Source organism: Panicum virgatum, chromosome 2K (assembly GCF_016808335.1).
Source record: "Panicum virgatum strain AP13 chromosome 2K, P.virgatum_v5, whole genome shotgun sequence".
Lineage (NCBI taxonomy): Eukaryota > Viridiplantae > Streptophyta > Magnoliopsida > Poales > Poaceae > Panicum > Panicum virgatum.
The window spans coordinates 47836796-47856698 of NC_053137.1; the positions used below are offsets into that span (position 1 = coordinate 47836796).

At 47.5% G+C, this 19903-nt stretch overlaps 3 protein-coding genes and 1 pseudogene across 7 annotated transcripts; 1 reads left to right on the top strand and 3 right to left on the bottom strand.

Annotated features, from left to right (window-relative positions):
- Nucleotides 1-1507: 1507 nt before the first annotated feature.
- Nucleotides 1508-2955, bottom strand: LOC120681032 (2-hydroxyisoflavanone dehydratase-like). The gene has a single exon (XM_039962594.1). It carries the CDS (start codon nt 2591-2593, stop codon nt 1637-1639), a length of 957 nt encoding a protein of 318 aa, XP_039818528.1. The 5' UTR covers nt 2594-2955; the 3' UTR covers nt 1508-1636.
- A 1105-nt stretch (nt 2956-4060) lies between these two features.
- LOC120681023 (tuliposide A-converting enzyme b1, amyloplastic-like) lies at nt 4061-5460 on the bottom strand. Its single transcript, XM_039962584.1, has one exon. It carries the CDS (start codon nt 5198-5200, stop codon nt 4214-4216), a length of 987 nt encoding a protein of 328 aa, XP_039818518.1. The 5' UTR covers nt 5201-5460; the 3' UTR covers nt 4061-4213.
- A 4865-nt stretch (nt 5461-10325) lies between these two features.
- LOC120681053 lies at nt 10326-11603 on the bottom strand (annotated as a pseudogene).
- A 2782-nt stretch (nt 11604-14385) lies between these two features.
- On the top strand, nt 14386-19354 carry LOC120681064. Of its 5 annotated transcripts, none has more exons than XR_005677832.1 (9): nt 14386-14672; nt 15271-15352; nt 15456-15572; nt 15658-16446; nt 16775-17129; nt 17394-17475; nt 17698-17936; nt 18305-18355; nt 18615-19354. XR_005677832.1 is itself a non-coding variant. In XM_039962611.1 (8 exons), the coding sequence occupies exons 1-7, from the start codon at nt 14475-14477 to the stop codon at nt 17908-17910; spliced, it is 1836 nt and encodes a 611-aa protein (XP_039818545.1). In that variant the 5' UTR covers nt 14386-14474; the 3' UTR covers nt 17911-17936; nt 18615-19354. The 5 variants fall into 5 exon arrangements, 2 of the variants coding, with proteins under 2 accessions (XP_039818545.1, XP_039818555.1); XR_005677833.1 differs by having other exon boundaries at nt 18631-19354; XR_005677834.1 differs by having other exon boundaries at nt 15465-15572; nt 18631-19354.
- The last annotated feature ends 549 nt before the right edge of the window (nt 19355-19903 follow it).

Sequence of the window (19903 nt, forward strand, 5' to 3'; positions counted from 1 at the left end):
TGTAAATTGCTTCAGCTTCATTTAGCGACTGATCTTGCACTTCCTGATATTCATGTAGCTTTAAGTTTTCAATCTTGATTTCTCAGACTGGAAGTTGATTTCTCACTTTTATTTTCCACACTGGTGGTTATGAACTTAGAGATAATTTTCATATGCAGACACATATAAGCTCATAGTCTCGTACTCCTTAGTCCGTGATCTTGTGCCTATTTCACTGATAGTTTTTTAACTGTCGTGAGTTGATAGTTTGTTTTAGGCATACAACATGATGGGCTAATTCAATCAATTATGGGCATAAACAAGTCCCCTATGCGTGACTTATTGATCAGCACACTTCTTACTCAGCACCAAAAATCGATCATGTTGTCTCTAAATTTCATTGTCTAAATCATCATTTGGAGAATCATCTACATAAAAATCGTTTGTTTACACTCTAGAGAGCTATTTTTACTTTCTATCTTTGGCTAGCGAGAAATCCGGAATAGATAAAATGGCTATATTTGGATAACTATTTAGAGAAGCTCCTGATGATATTTTTCCATCAAAATCTCTATTCCTAACAATTGGGATGGATATAGAGTCTCTTGGAGTTTCTCCTTATTTTGATCTGATGCATTTTACCTGATAAAATTGTTAGTTTTTTTTTCTTGGAACAACTTTTTTTTTTTGAATTTTCTTGGAACAACTATTGTTGCCACAGAAAAGCTGCATTCAGCACAAGGACGGATGTCCTTGTCTAGGTGTTTCCTCTCTGCTGTATGTCTGTATTGTCATGTTCTGATGTTCATTGTCATTTCGCAGCGTGTTTATTGTCACACTTGGTTGCTCGTGGTGCCCATTAAATTAACTATAGTCCTTGGTACACGCAGTTGATGGGTAAATTAATAAAATCTGAACATCAGGCGCTTGAGCGTGTGAAAAGTTTGGCATCGTAAACGTAGAAGCTCGAGACCAGCAGGAAATAAAATATTGCTATCTTGCTCCCATACATCAGGCGGCAGCGAGTTCAACTTGCAAGTTGCAACAACCAAAGTAGAAAAACTATTAAATGGAGCTCCGGTGCATGTACATACATGCTCTTCCCCTCCTAGTTTTTTAAGCATCACTTGAACTTAGCATCACAAGCCGGAGTGGGAGGCCTAAGGGGGCGTTTAGTTTCCTGGGTGAAAATTTTTGGATGTCAAATCGACTGTTTGACCAGATGTCGGGAGGGTTTTTCGGACACTAATTAAAAAACTAATTTCAGAACTCACTTGAAAACCGCGAGACGAATCTTTTGAGACCTTTGACCGCATCATTAGAACATGTGGGTTACTATAGCACTTATGGCTAATCATGCAATAATTAGGCTTAAAAGATTCGTCTCGTCGTGTACATCCAAACTGTGTAATTAGTTTTGTTATTTAATTACATTTAGTGCTTCATACATGTGTTTAAAGGGGATGTGAAAATTTTTGGGTGAAAATTTTTGGGAACTAAACGGCCCCTAACAATGGTTGCTTCGTCCTTCTAAATGGAAGCAGGTTTCGCTCCATTCGTTTCTGCATCGATGGCGACGATGATATTCCAACAACACACACATACTGTAGGTAGTAGCAAGCAGCGACAAACACTTGAGGTTGAGGTCGCTGGTCGGTCAATGGCCAGCAAGGAAACCAACCACTCGATCCATCAGAGCAGCCGCCGTGCTGGTGCGGGGGTTGAGGACGAAGAAGCCGTGGCCCTCGCCTTCCGACTCGAACCACTCCGCCTCCCCGCGCCAGCCGCTGGCCCGCACCGCGTCGCAGTAGTCCCGTGCCCTCGGCGCCCTCGGGTCCTCCGACGCCGTGCACACGAGCAGCCTCTGGCCAGCCAGCTTCGTCAGGCTCGGCGCGCCGTCCGCCGTCGGGTTAATCCTTGGATCTTCCACGCCGTTCCTCGCGCCGGGGAAGATGATCTTCCACCTGTTATTGTTAGCTTGAAAGAACACTTCGTCCTCTACCTCCGTCTTCTGCTCACCGGAGAAGGAAGGGTGGAGCTCGATCACGCCCTCTACGCGCGCTGGTTCGGCGGCCGGCAGGCCGCTCGCGCCCACGGCGAGGGCCATGTTGTGGACGATGTTGCCGCCGGCGCTGACGCCAACCAGGAAGACGCGGCCGAGGTCGCCGTGGTCGGAGAGCCACGGGTCCGCGCGGGACACCGCCCACCCGAGCGCGGCCCAGGAGTCGTCGTAGGCGGCCGGGAGCGGGTGCTCGGGCGCGAGGCGGTACTCGACGGAGACGGCGACGACGCGTGCCCTGGCGACCAGGGAGTTGACGTAGCGGTGGTACATGGGCTCCGCGGCCGACCCGACGATGAAGTAGCCGCCGTGGAAGAAGACGAGGACCGGGAGCTTGGTCGTCGTCGCGCCCCCCTCGAGAGGCGGCGGCAGGTAGAGCCGCGCGGTGGCGCCCGTGGCGGCGTCGATGACGACGTCCTTGGAGTCGACGCCCGTGGCGGCGTCGAAACCGGCGGGCGTGGTTTCCATGCGGCGGGGGACACGGTCGACGCGGCCGTCCATGTACAGCCGGAAGGAGCTGCAGTCGAAGGCGACCTCTCTGCTGCCGGAATCCATCGCCCGGCGACTACGGCGAACTGCGCGGCGGCGTGCAAGACTGGAAGAAGGGCCGCTACTGTACGGGCTAAAAATTCCCCCTCTTCCTCTGCAGCTGCAGCGGTAGAGTATTTGATCAAACGCCCCTCGCGCTCTCGGACTACGTCACTCTCGTGATGTGTTCTATAGTATACTCCGGCACATCAGGTCGCGCAGAACTGAGCTGTCACCAGTGTCTGTTGCTGACATGTTCTCTGCTCGATCATATGCCGTTCGTCCGGTAGCCGGGTAGTTGGCTACCTGCAGTGGCAGCTCGATCCAGACCAGAGAGCGCACTGGTGGTGGTGGATGCCGCAAATCCTCTGTGCCGCTCATACTTATCCATGGCGTTTGGCGCGGTTTACTGGCGTGGTTACTTGGGCTTGGCTTCTCACTCAGGATTTATTATCGGACTGTCCAGAACGGCGCTCATTCCTTTGCAAAAAATGGTTCGCAAAAAAGTCTCTGTAGCCCTCTAGCCGTTCTTACAGGTTACCGGGTCGGAACTGGAAGGCGGGATCCGAGGTGAGTTTTTTTGTTTGAAAGATTCTGAACCTTACCGATCCGAGGTGAGTTAATTTATGAAAATTCGAGGTGAGTTAATTTAACATTCGTACTAGCGCGCTTACCTTAGAAAACTTTATCTATGCGGTGTGTGCAGTGCTGCTGCAAGTGCAAGTTGACCCCATGGTGCATAAACTTGGGGTCGCCGAGGCCTTTGATTCTATCGATTAGTCCGTATAGCGCAGGTTAGTATTTTATAAGAGAGACATAAATATGATAAGTCTGTAAATAATTTAGTACCTAGAGCTAATAAAATTCTCTCTCTCTCTCTAAATTTTTATTGCAATTCCCATAATCTTTAGAGTATATCATTATGTGTTTAACTGAAACTTTAGTTTGAGCTACGTATCATAACTTCGTGAATCTAATTTTGTCTTCTAAATTTTGATCTTACCAGTTATTCTCTGTTAGCTCTTTGTTGCACCGCATCTATCACGGATGGCTTTATGGACTCATATTTTACCAGCCCAAGTTAACCTTACCTTCTGCGATTTATTAGTAAGTTTTTCTTTTTGCCTCCATGTTAAGTTAAAACCTTAGCACTTGTTGTCCTCTTATCTAAGCCCTCTCTTTATATTTTTATTAAGAATATGTATACTATATTAACTTTTAGGGCATTTCCATTCTTGCCCTCGTTCCTAACTCAAATTATGAGTTCACCTGTAATTTTTTAAATTTATGATTTTGCCCCTATTTTTTGAAATTGATGGTTTAGTTGACCCTATTCTGTTATAAGTGCATTTAACAGTGTAAATTAGATGGGGAAAAGGGCAAGCTATTTGCTTGCGAATTTTCCCCTGTTCTACTGTCATCATAACTTAAGCTTTTATGTCTATTTCGATATCACGCATTTTGACATATTTCAAAATAATTTTGGCACCAAAATAAACCTGGCAGAATTTGCATATATTTCAAATAGACCCAACTTGGAATTTTTTTTGATAAAATCTGGATGCCATTTTGAGTTTTTGAAACCAGTTCCATACATATGATTCACGAGTAGCACTTCACTGCTACCTTAATTGCCCTAGAGGCCAATCAGTGGCCCGCTACGAAAGCCACCACTCGATCCATCAGCGCAACCGCCTCGTGGCTGCCGTGATCGGAGACGAAGAAGGCGTGTCCCTCGCCTTTGGACTCGAACCACTCCACCTTCCCCGGCCAACCGCTGGCCCTCACGGCCTCGCAGTACGCTCGGCCCCGTGGCGCCCTCGGATCCTCCGACGCCGTCGAGACGAACAGCCTCTTGCCTGCCAGCTTCGCCAGGCCCGGCTCACCGGCAGCCAGCGGATTAATCCTCGGGTCGTCGGATCCGTCCCTGGCGCCGGGGAAGATGACCGCCCACCTCCTCTTGTTAGGTCGCCAGAACTCTTCTGCTTCGCCCTCCAATTTCTGTTCGCCGCAGAACGAAGGGTGGAGAAGGATCACGCCTTCGATGCGCGCCAAAGCAGGCGCCACGGCGTGCACGGCGCGCGCGACCGCGGCCACGGCCACGTTGTGGGCGATGTTCGCGCCGGCACTGGCGCCGGCCACGAAGACGCGGCCGAGGTCGCCGTGGTCAGACAGCCACGGGTCCGCGCCGGACGCCGCCCAGCTGAGCGCGGCCCAGGAGTCGTCGTAGGCAGCGGGGAGCGGGTGCTCGGGGGCCAGTCGGTAGTCGACGGAGACGGCGACGACGCGGGCGGCGGCTACCAGCGAGTTCACGTAGCGGTGGAAGTCGGGGCAGCCGGGCGAGCCGACGACGAAGAAGCCGCCATGGAAGATGACGAGGACGGGGAGCTTCGTCGTGGCTCCGCCGCCGTCGGGCTCGGACGCCAACGGGGCCGCCGTCTGGATGGCTGGCAGGTACAGCCGCGCGGCGACGCCGGTGGCAGCGTCGACGACGACGTCCTTGGAGGTGACGCCCGTGTCGGCGTCGAATCCGTCGGGCACGGTGTCCATGCCGCTGGTGCGCTCGACGCGACCGTCGCCGTATAGCACGAAGCAGCCGCACTCGAAAGCGACCTCCGCGCTTGCGGAATCCATTGACAAGCGTCAAGCAAGTACTCAATGGGCGTAGCAAACTGCACGGCGGCGGGCGGCGGGAGGCGGGGCTAGAAGAACTGGTTGGCCGCTTGCCCTCTCCTTCAGAATTGGCGTTGATTGGAGCAAGGTCAATAATTTAACCTGCTCCTTACATACCAGTGTCAATCACTCACAGTGCACGACTCCATTATTAATCCGCACTTTTTACATTTTAACATTTTTACGAAAAACTTTCACATCTACAGCTATAGAGAAACAAATTGCGTTTTTAGATAGAGAGCAGCACCAAATTCATATCACCTAAGTCACACGTCTCGACGGCATGGATCATTACACCGATCTATGAGCTCCTTGCCCGAGGTGGTGCCTACGTGGCAGCCTGCTCGCCGCCACGGCCCAGGTGCCGAGCTGGCTGCCACGCAACGGTTCAACCACTGCTATTGGGCTTCTCCAGGTGCTGAGCTGGCTGCCACGCAAAGTAGCGTCGGTTCAACCACTGCTATTGGACTTCTTCCACAAAGGAGCGCACTGTATTTATCAATTACCAGTGACAACTCTTGTGCAAAGTAAAGATGAATTACCCGAAAAAATACATCTGCCACACTCTCATTAGGAGTACCATCGCTGATAGGAGGCGGCTTCATGTCTGGTGAAATGTAGCCATCATGCCAAGAAAAGCATAGCTGAATCAAAATAGGAGTAAATTTATTGCAAAAGCTATTACACACACCAGATCGGCTTAATGAAGATAATAGAAGTATGAAATCTTTAGATTAGGATACTCACATAGTCATCTCAATAAAACTAGTATAAAAATATGAATCTATTATCCTAGGATACTCATTCCTCAAACAATGAATATTAGTTCATTCTCTGTTCCTTAACAGTTTTTATCTATTTAACGAAATCACTTATCACCATTTAGTTACCAGCAGCTTCAAAAGAAAAAAAAAAGGCATTGATGGTTCATGATGAAGCAAGTAGGGGGTGGCACCGAGCTCGGCGCCAAGATGTGTGATTTTGGCGCCAACTATTTTTAAGTGTACAAATCCACCAAGTGTCACTGCAGTTCATATTTTTGTACATGTATTGATATATCTATGAGAAATCTCTCATTGATTATACCATATAGCTCAAAGTACGTTTTGTGTGTCGCATCTGAGTAAGCAAGTCAGCTTGAATTCGCATAATACTTTTGTACACTGGAACCAAAGCTGTATAGATCAGTTTTAAAAAAGGATTTTCTATAGCTCAAAGTATGTTCATGATTCTAGTGATTGAGTGACAAAATGATCATGAAATTAAAGAGTGCGTCAAGTGAATGATCATAAGTCCCAAAGATAAAATACAAAGCCTAGCAAAGCAAAAAAAACATAGAAATAACTCAAAGAAATGTCGAATTGAATAAGTTCAGCATAAACTAGGGTACCGACTGAACCGACACAATCAAGAATCAACGAGCTGTTGCATTGGACAGTGTAAATGTAGTTCAAGTGGAAGAAGCCCAATAGCACCAGTTGAACCGGCTCAACCGATGCTACTAAAAGAGAGGATGAAGAGTGCGGCACGGGTCCTATGTGGCAGCCAGCTCGGCGCCAGCCTCGGGCTCCGAACTGGCTGCCACGTAGGCGCCACCTCGAATAGGGTGCTCATAGCTTGGCGCCACGACCTCGGCGCCATGGGTCGTGGCGCCGACCCTCTAGGTTCGAGAACACAATTTTTGCTCCATGAATCTAAATGTAAAATTTTTTCATAAAAAATATTAAAATATAAACAGTACAACATTATTAATATATAGCCTACCTTATTCCCTCACAAGATATCATGTATCTCGGCTAACCACAACACCGCAAGCTTGCGGTCGCTTCCCTCTCCTCTCTCTCTTCTCCGCCTCAACATGAATTTGATGGGACGAGCAACCGCACGATTCCATTTTGCAGGCATCTAATCGTACTTTCAACCTTTCAGGCCCCTGCGCTTTCACAGGCCAAGGACGATATTCCTCATTGGGCTCGCGTCTAATCTGATTTTATTGCTCGCGGTGTTTGCGTGCTGTTGTGGTTTGTGCCACTGTGGCCACGAGATGACAACGTGGAGAGAAGCAGGCCGGTACAAAGAGCTTGCGACTGAGCAGTCACAGTCAGGGTTTGTTTTGTTGCATACGGGTTCATTTCGGATCAGGAATTGTATCTATTTTGAACTTATTTTATTGTAAGTAGTTTTCAATCTGGAATAAATCCGGATCACTTGTTATATCTCTTATTATTTCTATTATTACGGGCTCGGAATGAAATCGTGTGCAACCAAACAAACCCTCAGTGTGGCTGGCATAGTGTCATGTACTGTGCCAATACGGCCAAGACTAGTTGTTGCTAAAAAATAAAGTTAGTTGTGGTATTTTATCCCACTAGCTGGTATATGAATACGATCGGTGAAAATTGGTCGGTAATTGTGTGTTCACCTTCGGCCAAATAGCAAAAAGAGTAGTTAACACTTAACAACACGATCCTCGTGGCACGTCGGTCACCTGAAGAAACCCGCGGTAATAGCTTGGGATCTCGGAGTGTGAGTGTGAGTGGGCTAAAACTATGGCAAGCTACAATTGTGACCTGACAAAACACCAACCTACTATAAAACTGTTGCGCCCAAACTCTCGTTGCTGTTGCTGCAGAACTGATTACCTTTTATCTGCATTGGTTTGTGGAGGGGTGGTTGGTTCGACACATACTCGCACCAAACTGAGTGAAGAGACGGGTGAGATGCTATTCCAATCGAACCGTCACCATTGCAGCAGATTTAAAAAATTCAAAAGTGTGCCGACTCGTTAGCTGCTGGTGCTCGATTAAATATTGAGCTGGCCCCAACGCTGTTAGCTCTCCACCACCACTTCAAATAAAATAATATTATAATTCAAATAAAATGATATAATATAGCACATATACCGTTGACCGCGACCAGCTTCCTTGCCTCCATCTATATACGTGAAGTTCACGCATGCCAAACATTCAAACTCATACATATCCACAATAGAGCATGTGCATATTTATCTCGTTTCACAAATCTGATATACTTCTCAATTTCAAGCTCAGATCCTTGAAACACAAACACAAAGCAACATGGTTTTCATCCCCATCTTCCTTTAATTTTCTCAACGCACCAATATGAGCACAGGTTCAATCCACCTCACTACTACACACAAAATCCAATCCTTTTGGAGTCCAACCTGATTACCAATATTTTGGTGCTTCAAACTATCACCATGACCTTCCTTTTCCATGGGTGAAATGGCTGGCAATCCATCATCACCAGTTGGTTCGACAACTATTTTTGTAGTTGGTGGTTCAAGAGGTGAGGGCTCAGCTTCTCCAGTAACTTCCCAACAGCTCCCGAAGAAAATACCAACAATGATCCAATTAGAGGTACATTGATGTTGACGCAAAAATCAATATATTGGAATCTGAGGACAAGTGTTCGCCAAGCTCCGAAAAATCAACCAAACGTGCCAGTCAATTTGACCTGTAATTGACAAGGGATAAAACAAAGTCAAATTCGAGAGTGTATCGGCTGATATTTCGAATATCTCTCACACAAGTGTATCGGTAGGCTCTGCCGATACAGAAGACGACAAAAGAATATTGAATGCGGTTGCGTAGTAAATGAGCGTGTCGGCAGGATCAGCCGATACTGATAATGACAAAATCAGCTCAATGTGGCTGATTTCATGTGTATAACAAGATCTAAGTTACAAATGTGTAACTCAGATGATGTAATGCTCGAAATAGATCTAAACCGGCTTTTAAGATAACAAAGTGTTAATCCAAAACCTAAAACCGATCTAATATGCTTCTAGCAAATAAGTATGATAATGGCCAAAAAACATAGAAAAAACTTACAAATCTAGCCGATATCGATAAATTGTGAATAAATCTAGACGAGAAAACAGTGATGCGCTCGAGATCAAAGCCTAGATAAACTCGATAACTTTTGAATAGATTTGAACGAAGCCACAACGATACTCCCAGTAGGTAAAGCTCAAATATACTCGGTAAAACGAAAACTCACCAGCAAATCAAGTTGCTCGAATATGAGGCATCTTTGATCAACTTGAAAAAACTCGTCGAAAAAGAAGAGAAAATGCGAAGTCGCCGAAAAAGTGCAAAGGGAATTGTAAAGTGTTTGTTGTATTGGATGTGTATCAAGTTTTTTCAGTCCCGTACAACTGATATTTATAGTCTACTCTAACAAGTTCTAGCCGATCACGTCAAATATATTACTTGACCTAAAAGTAAATACTTTCTAAAAATAAACTACTTAAAAATTACAACCGAATCATCAGAATCCTTGTAGAATTCGACTTCCTCTTCTTTCTGACTCATCGGCAACTCTTATCGGCCAATCACCAAAACACGTGGATCAGTATCTTTGCAGAATATTCCTTCTGGCCCATCGGCTATACTTCATCTGCCGATTCTGATTCTGTGCATCCTTTGGTTTCTTGCAAATCGGCAACCTTCTCTTCACAAAGCCACCTTCCTTGATACGTGTCATAAAACGGTGTAACAGTTGAAGAATGCAGTGATGTTGGTTCAGATGAGGAAAAGATAGGTGGACATATATTTTGAACTGAAGAAGACAATTTCCGGCCGATTCCGGCCGATAAGTGCTTGATCGAACAACTCAAATAATCCAATTGATGGCAATTCAAACGATTTTGCATTGCATTGGGGTCCACTGTTTTCTTTGCACAAATCAAATGAGTTTTACTTCTGTGATTTTAAATCCCTCGAGGTCCAAATATCCAAACCCAATCAATGGCCCGCAAGGAAATGAGCCACTCGATCCATCAGCTTAGCCGCCTCGCGGCTGCCGTGTTCGGGGACGAAGAAGCCGTGCTCGCCTTCCGACTCGAAGCACTCCAGCTCGCCGCGCCACCCGCTGGCCCGGACGGCGTCGCAGTACGCCCACCCCCTGGGCGCCCTCGCGTCCGCAGACGCCGTGGAGACCAGCAGATGGGGATGTAAATGGTACGGATATTTCCCGTTCGTATTTGAGTTTTATTCGATCTGAAAAGATTTTTTATCCGTCCGTATCCGATTTCGAGTATCCAATATCTGTAACCGATCCGTATTCGAATGCTCAAAAGTTATATTTTTATAATATCGATATCTATTACAATTTTATCCGACAAAAACTAACATTATCCATATTTAACTCTGTATTCGAATACAAATATGAAAATAAATATAATATTAATGATATATGTCCGTATCTGATCCGTTTTCATCCCTCCCAGCAGCCTCTCGCCAGCCAGCTTGGCCAGGCTCGGCGCGCCGGCCGCCATCGGGTTGATCCTCAGGTCGTCGAGCCCGCCGCTCGCGCCGGGGAAGATCACCGCCCACCTGTCCTTGTTCGCTCGCCAGAACTCCCCGTCCTCTTCTTCCCCCTTCTGCTCGCCGGCAAACGACGGGTGGAGCAGGATCACGCCTTGGACGCGCGCCGGCCATGTTGTGGGCGATGTTCGCGCCGGCGCTGACACCGGACAGGAAGAGCCGGCCGAGGTCGCCGTGGTCCGTCAGCCATGGGTCCGCGCCGGACGCCACCCAGGTGAGCGCGGCCCAGGAGTCGTCGTAGGCCGCCGGGAGCGGGTGCTCCGGCGCGAGGCGGTAGCGGACGGAGACGGCGACGACGCGGGCGGCAGCGGCCAGCGAGTTGACGTAGCGGTGGAAGAGGGGGTGCGAGGGCGAGCCGACGACGAAGTAGCCGCCGTGGTAGAAGACGAGGACCGGGAGCTTCACCGTGGCCGCAACCTGCCGGACGCTCGGTAGGTAGAGCCGCGCGGCGACGCCCGTGGCGGCGTCGATGACGACGTCCTTGGAGGTGACGCCTGTCTCGGCGTCGAAGCCGGCGGGCGCCGTGTGGCACGCGGCGCGGGCGCGCTCGGCGCGGCCGTCCCTGTACAGCCGGAAGTAGCCGCAGCTGTAGACGTCCTCGGCGCCGCCGCCGCCGCCGCCGACGGAGTCCATCGCGCCGCGCGCTGCTGGCAAGCACCGCCCGAGATCAGAACGCGGAGCAAACCGCGCCGCGCACTGCGCAGACGTGTGTGAGGTTGTGATGGGCAGGTGGCTCGACGGGGTCATCTATCCTGGGCAGCCGCACTGTGCTGCATGCCGTTCAGAAATTGCCCATTGTTCTGCCAAGTGCGATCAGATTACAAGGCAATTATAGTCGCAGATCGTAACCTCCACGCGTTGGGGCCGCGTCTCCGTGACGAGATCATCTTTCCTCCACAGGCCATGGCTGATGGCTTTGCCGCGCAGATCGGGTCGAGCCGTCGAGGGCTGCGAGGGGGACGAGACGGGGCCGGTGGGCAGATGGGACTGAGCATCAGGGGCACTGTGGGACTCTGGCTGGTTGCATGTCCTTGCGCGCAATCACGCGCGTGTCGACACCATACAGATACAGCGCCGAGGCCGGTAGCTCGGTCCACACGCGCGTGCCGGGAGCACCCTCTCGTCTCGACACCCTGTCGCGCGGTAGGTTCACCATGGCGCTGACGAGTTCGCCTACTCATTCACGAGAGGGCGCGTTGAGTGATTCGTTCACGGGAGGGTGCTGCAGGCTTTGCTCGCAACCGTGGTCCTGGCGCTGGGTTGTCGCTGCCCAAGTTCTGAACTATTTCTTGGCTCAGACGAGAGTCCCAAGTTATTCTGGACGGAAATAGAAATAGCATGTGAGCTGTTGAGGAAAAGTGACTACAATATATCCGAAAATCAGTAGCCACATGATTTGTGTGTATCTTTTTTTTTAAGAAAAAAAAAACTTCCCTGAGCAAACATTTCGAGAAGAGTTTGACAATACACAAGAACCAAGCACGACCACCAAACCTATCACCGAAAACAAGAAACTATATGCTTGATGAGGCTTGATCGAGCGTAAGACCATCCAAAACAAGTCCAATCCTATTCGAGAGACGAGACACTAACCAAGCTTGAAGACGAGTCCGCACGAAGAGAGAGCCTACAAGCAAGGAACAGACCACTGTCTCCCAACGACAAAGCAACAGGCACTATGTGATCTAAGAGTTGTGGAAATCAACCCACCGACGGCAAAAAAAAAAAAGACAACATAATAGGAAGGGCGGAGCCAGGATGAAGCGAGGCCCCACTATGAGAATATGTTTGTTTGAGCTGTAGTTTTTAGAGCTTTTTTGAAAAACCACTGGTGCCTTCTTCTTACGATGAAAAGCTAATAACAGTTTTTTATACGATGTTTTAACTTTTTAAGTTCAAAAAACTGCAAAAAGCTTAGAAACTTGAGCTTTGCAGCTTCCCATATAAACTCTGCTTTTCAGAAGTTGCTCGGAAGGTTTACTGTTTGTTTCAGGCTTCTGACTTTTCACGTTAAAAAGCTACCCATAAGCTCAAACAAATAGGCTCGGAGACTAGAGCCAAATCACTCCATTTATATGTAAAATATTACTACCTCCGTCTTAGAATATAGCTATTTTAGATTTTATCCGAGTCAAATCTTTTAAACTTTAAAAGTAAATGGTAAGAAACTATAAAGATTGACAACATAAAGTTGATACTAGTGATACGGTGCCCGATCCAATTTCAAGAAGAAAAAGGTGATACTATACCGGCAATAAATGAGAAAAGAATACATTGCCCTTGAATCCTTCTAACTATAAAAAGGGAGATTTTTGCCACTGTGTTTGTTACCTCTTTGATTATGTTTAACACTTGACAGTGGCACCCGAGTCAAATGATACGTGAGTCGTGAGACCATCCGAGTCAGTCAATGCCACTTGAGCCGGAGTGTTAAAAGCACGAAGCCCATTTGGTAAAGCCGCGAAATTCCAAATCTCCGAAGATTCTTTTAAAAACCCGAGCCCTGTCGTTTGCCCACAGTCCTAAAATAAAGGACGTAAAAAAAAAGCTCTAGCTTATTCTATGGTTGGTGATCGCTACGATCTTTTTCTTTCTAAATGATTGGGTTGCCTTGGCTTGGGCGCTTGGCGCTTTGGCAGCGCGCAACGCTGCAACCTCCCCTGTTCTATACAAAATCTCAGGAACCTTCGTCTTCCCTGCATCTGCATCGATATACCCAAGTTCCACGGCATTGTTCGATGAACCACATCATTACATCAACTCACAAATCCTCGGCATCTGTCGGCAGGTTGCCCTGAGGATCAGTAGCCATTGCCCAATCACCGTGTTGCCCTGTGAGCCTGACAGCAGGCACATGATGCCCTTGCACACAGCACCCTTCAGAAAACAGAAAACAGGATTGCCATCTGTTCCGAATCTGCCGGTGCTTAGCAGCCGACGCCGCGGGTAACCGGCCGGGAGGCGAGGTGTTCTCCGATCACCGTTCACCTCGCGTGTCCGTTCCATGTGCGAGCTGATAGCGATGGCTCAGGAGGTCAGGAGGCGGCCCGCCAGGGCGCGGCCAGCTGCAGCGGCAAGGGGGACCGCGCGCACGTCCGCCTCCGCCAGGACCGCCACCGACTCCACCGCTTGGCCGTCGTCGTCTTGCTGCACTGTCATCGGAGTATTGCGCCCATCGCTTTGCCGATGCAGTTGCAGGGTAGCCCCCACCCCCCAGCCCCAACCGTCCGGGATAAGGGCTATCGTGTCATCGAAGTCGCGGCGATTAAACGCTCGATGGTGATGGACTGACGGTTAGGGATTGACTTCGTAAAGCACTGAAATGTCAAAATCTGATGCCTGAATTTTTCTTGTGCTCGTACCAACTGCTACCGTCGGATTCGACACAAAGTTTTACCAGAAACAAACTGTCAACTACGAATATGGTTGCCTTAATTTGTACACCGGCTGAGCAGGGTAGTGAAGATGGCCTAGAGGGCGAGGGACATTGTCACATTCTGTACCAGATCCAGGACTGTCGTTAAGCTAACTGCTACTACACCCGCTGTACAGTTCGCCGTTGCAGCTGTACCCGCGCCGCGAGCCCAGGCAACCGTCCAGCGCCGTTGCCACGACGCTGCACAGGCACCGTGGGCGCCGATCCGAGCGTACCCACCCCCCGAAAATTACTGCGGAAAACGGCGTCGTCACGCGACATTCTTGAAGCCCTCCCTCCTCGGGATGCCGTTCCTGCCTCCACGTCGCGGTCCGCCCCCGCGACCTCTATTAAACGGCGACACCTCACGCTGCCCCCGCTGCCACACCCGCCGCGTATCAATGCGCTGCCGACGGCGGTTGAGCGAGATCAGCGGCTAGAAGGTGGATTTGTTTTGTTTCCGGAGAGAATGCGGGGCGGCGGCGGTTCCGGGCTTGGGTTTCGCGGCGTGCTGGTGGAGGAGGAAGGGGAGGAGGTGACCTCGGCGCCGGAGAGGCCAATGCGGCGCCGGCGCCGGCGGTGGGGTGTGGAGGTGGACGACGGCTACTCGCCGAGCTCCACGGGCGGCGGCGGGAGCAGCTGCTGCGACTCCTTCGGCTGCGACTCGGTCGGTCCTGGTTCTTCTTTGCTAAGCCTTGCCTTTCTGGTTCTTTCCTTTTCTCGTACCGTGGACAATTCTTCTTTTTTTATCGTGCCAAAATGATGCTTGCGCTGAGCGCCATGGGCAAGATACAGGTTCACAAATTCTGAGCTGGCATTCACCTTTTAGAATGAAAATGCTAAATCTTCAACACTTAGATGTGATCACCAATGGGAAGCTTTAGTTCTTTAACTAGCCGGTGGCTTGTGGCAGTGTGGCATCATGGCGCCATGCGGATCTAGGTCGCCCATAGCCTGTCTCAGGTGACCGCAACCCTTTCAGAAAGAGAGCAGTTTGATGGGATGTGCAAGGAGCAACTGGTATTAACGAATAGATTAGCAGCGGAATCGACAAAGCAGGAGGACCCTAATATTTTTGACTTGAGCGATAGACATCATCATCACCATCCTGGATCCTTAGCAATAGTCTGTTTAGCAACCAAAAAAAAGTTGCGGTGCCTTTTCTGACATGATAAAATGGGCGCCACTGGATTCTCTTCACCCTTTTACCCTTTTTCTTGAGATTTACTTTTAATCACGGAAGTTATAATGATGGTTGGCTGCAGCCTTTGGCTGGGTTCGTGCGCCCAGATGGTGACCCAGACACAGATCTGGAGACAGATGGGTTGGCCACTTCCTCCTCCAGTGGTAAGCACAACGCTGTAACCAGCTCACACTTTGGATTCTTACTAGTGTCTCAATCGGCCAGAAAGCAACCTGATAGCCCTTTAAAATGAGTTGTGTTCATAAGCTTCTGCAGCCTTCACGGAGCGGCAGGACGACGAGGAGGTGCTGTGCGGGGTGAAGGAAGAGGAGTGGGCGAAGATACAAGAACAGGCCAAAAATCCGGCAGGCCGTTCCACCCCAGGTACTGTGTTACTAGTTTTCAGTCCTCAATTGGTTGGGTTGTGCGAAGTTGTCATTTTTTTGTATGCTTGTATGCTGTTCGACAGAATGCCACAACCAGCGGCATGGAACGGAGGCTACTGTTCTTTTGCACGGTAGGAAGGGGTCGAAACAGCGACCAGCCTCGCTTGACTTCGGTAGCCCTGGGTTTCATGGAGCCACATTTTCACCGAATTTTGTGGTTGGTGGTGTGGGTTTGATGAACAAGGGATTTGTAGCATCACACATCAGGTCAGACGTGTTTCATAGTCCTGGAACACCAAACTATCCGCGGCACCGTGCATCAGTGTTGGGGTTCCAGAAAGGGTGGTGCTCTGAGAGAGTGCCGCATCCTTCCAAAGGAAGCAGGAGGTACCCTGGGAGCAGCATGGCATTTCCTTACAGCAATGGGAGGACATTGCCCTCAAAATGGGAGGACGCAGAGAGGTGGATCTTCAGTCCTAATTCCAGTGAAGCTCTCGGAAGAAACACAGTTGCTCATGCTCGGCGACCAAAGTCTAAAAGTGGCCCCTTGGGACCTCCGGGAAGACTTGGCGGACAGTATTCATCTGTTTCTTCAGTGTCACTACTTGACAGTGGGAGAGCTGGACCTATTACATCAAATTCACCTTTCGTGGCAGGAGTACTAATGCCAGAACATGTTTGTGGAGGAAAAAATGCAAATGGAACGTATTCGGGTAGACCAGCTGGTGATGAAACCACTGTTGGAAGCAATCTCAGGTTTTGTCCACCAAATGGTGGATCTCATGCTATTCGATCTTCCAGAGTTCGTCGTCGATTAGATGCTGCCATCGAGTCATCTTCTTCACTGCCTAGCACCCGAGAATCTATCCAAGGTATTTAGAAATTATTTCCTGTGCGCAGAGTACATATGTATCATTGTTTTTTAATTCCATTTTACTTGTTGTTCAGTGTCGAAATATGGTTTTGGTAGTAAGTTGACCCAAAAAAACACGTAGATTGAGTTACCTTCAAGTTTGCTGAAGGCAATGTGAAATCCCGCGTGAATTGCATGATAAAAAATTGGCTTTTGTCAATAATATGTTGAGGGCTCTTTTATCCTATTTTACACAGCTTATCTTCATAGAAAGTTACATGCGTGTGTTGTATACTGAAAAGAGGGTAAATCTTCATCTGCTACCTTTTTGTTCAATTTCTTTTCAGGTGAGCAGGTTGAAATCACAGAAGATTCGGCTACTACATTTGCCTCGATGATTTCCAGGAAAGATGCTGCAACTCAAACTAGCCCAGAGCTAAGTGGGTCCTCTTCCCCCAACACTAGACCAACATTTACCCGTTCACAGTCGACGCAACAAGTCAAAGAGAGCGAGAGCTGTTTCTCAGATCTTGAGATCAGGGATGTTCAGATGGATGATCGAGTGACTCTAACTAGGTGGTCAAAGAAAAATGTAACACGATCATCTAACAAGAATTCAACAAACATAATAGAGTGGAAGGAGAAGACAGTTGAATCAAAATCTTCGTCCTGGGGCTTTGCCGAAGCAAAGTGCATATCTAAGTAAGGGATCATTACATATTCAACTGTTTTGCTGCTTGATGATCATTTTTGTTGGGCACATATGCATTCTTTTGAGTCACTAGTTTAATAACATAGTACATGAAGCCTAATTTTCAGATATTATTATGTGTCCTGAAGTCTCCTGTTCTGCTTATCTGTTATAATATGTGTCCAAGTCTTTACCATTTCTCAATACCTTTTTTTTTCAATGTATATTTATGCCCACAAATCATGAAAGCTGATAAGTCCCTATAATATTATAAGGATTGAGAGAGAGGATGCAAAAATTACCGCATGGGAGAATATTCAAAAAGCAAAAGCTGAGGCAGCAATGCAGAAGTTAGTGGTATGTTCTTTGCTCTATTTCTAATTGTATTACACTATTTTTAACGTGTCTATGTAAGACTCCTCTTCTATCAATACAATGATACGCAGCTCTCCTGCGTGTTCGAGAAAAAAATTACGCTATTTTTAACTGAATTGATGCTAGTATTATTTGCATTTGATCTATTTTCTAATGCTATCTAGTTGACCCTTCTTTGTACCCACACTTCTATAATAATATCAGATTAAGCTCGAGAAGAAAAGGTCATCTTCGCTGGACAAGATTCTGAACACCCTCAAGTCTGCTCAAAGGAAAGCACAGGTGATGCGTGAGCGTGATGCAGCAACAGCAAACCAAGATGAAAAAGGCTCTAGGAAGGGAAAAAAGACAGCACAGCTTAGTAAGAATGGCCAAATCAGTTCACTGAGTGGCTGCTTCACTTGCCATGCTTTCTGATACATGTGCTTCCACTCCACAATAGAGTAAGTTGCATTCAGACTATTACTGTGCATCCTTTTTGGGTATTGAATTTTCAAGTAGCTTGATGCTCCATTTCTCAGTGAAGAGTATTAGCTGCCCTTGCAGCAGCATCTGTTCTGAACTTTCTGTTGCATCAAGCAAGACAGTAGTTTGTTGACAACAAGGAAATTGTTAACCAACCGTGTGCCTATAGTATGAACCACTTTAGTTGACTTTATGTTTGCATAGTATTCAAAATTGTACCAGCCAAATCATCATAGTTGCTTTCACATCTCTGGCAGATTGTGCTAAAAGAGCCATACTAATATTAGGTTACCCAAATAAATCACCCTAAATTTTACATTCACAGAACTTCCTCAAATTTTTTTAGGAAAACAGGAGGGGCGAGACATTCCATTGATCAGCTCCTTCAGATTTATAGGTTCGTTTAAGGATATACATATACATTGTTTAGAGTCTTTGTAATGCAAGTCTTGAGGTTAATAGTATTGAGGCTAGTTCAGTTCTTCAGGCTGTAAAACCGCCTCAAATAACACTTTCGGAGTTTTATTTATTATAGTAATTTCTCCATAGATACAAGGACAGATTCTTAAGTCTGCTATGATCATCTGGTCAGATGCAGTATTTTCAGCACCAATTTCCTTTTCCTACAACTACAAATGTATGCCTTTTAACTTCAGGACTTGCTATGCTCAGGAGTTGGAACCTGAGGAATTCCTTCATATTCTCAACATCAAAATCAGGGTGAAGTTCGTAGGTCCATCACATTTCAGTACATAATAGCTGCAGCTGCTATGATAGGGACCATGCAGTATCTACAGTTCTGTTCTGTGTTAGTTTCTATTCTGCCAAGGGGACAAAAGAAAATGCTGCCACGAACGAAAAGGGGAACAGGTTCTGCAAACACTCCATGTGCCTGGCGGATGCCTCGGCATAACGATAAAGGCCTCCTTTATCATTGTTCCATTACCTAGCCAGCCTTGTATGCTGTAGCTAGTTACTGTGAGCCTGTGATTTAGAATGTGCTTGCCAAAGCCGATATGGATCATACGAAGTGCAATTCCAGATCAACAGGCAACAGAATCTTCAGGTGAGGAGAAAGCACGGCCTGCTTGTGCTGGCGAGTAGAGTGCCCTGCTGGGTGTTGGAACGGGAACAAAAGCTGCTTTTGTTTGGTACAGTGCTTTACGAGCATGCGAATGGTGGTGACTACTTGCACCTGCTTTCAGCAGCGTCGGTGTGTATCCTCTTTTGGGAATATGAGATACTGGTTTAGTGGTTTAGCCTAATATACTATGGAATGTCTTTGCATATGTACATGTATGCCTTCGCGTCACAGCATTTTCTTGTATGCTGATTTGTTGTGGGTGTCATTTTACAAGCAGCACTACATTCGTCTGGAATGATAGTGGTTTCTTCACCATATTCTTCACACGCTTGGGTGGCATATTTTACGTTATCTCTCAGTGGGCCATTTGGTCGGACAGGATAAGATAACTTTTGACAAGGCTAGTTTGGTGTGCACTTGTTCGCTTGTGGTGCGTGCACCTGTCCGTCAGTCCGTGGTTGTCTGCTGGTGTTCCCGGCTTCCCGCACATGTTTAGTTCTTAAAAAAAATTTCTACAGTATCCGTCACATCAAATGTTCGAACACATACATGGAGCATTAAATAGAATTAAAAAAATAATTAATTATACAGTCTAACTGATTAGCACGAGATGAATTTTTTAAACTTAATTAGTCCATGATTAGACATTATTTGTCAAGTAACAACGAAATATTCTACAGTACCAAAATTCAAACTTTTTCGCGAACTAAATAGGCCTTTGATTATTAATGTGTGTTTTCTTCTGTTCATTGCTGCCGGACTGTGATATGATCGCAACAATCCATGTCACCTGAATACCTGATGCATCTAGACCGGACGCAAGTCTCATAGTCAACATTGACAGACTTCGGATGGAAACTT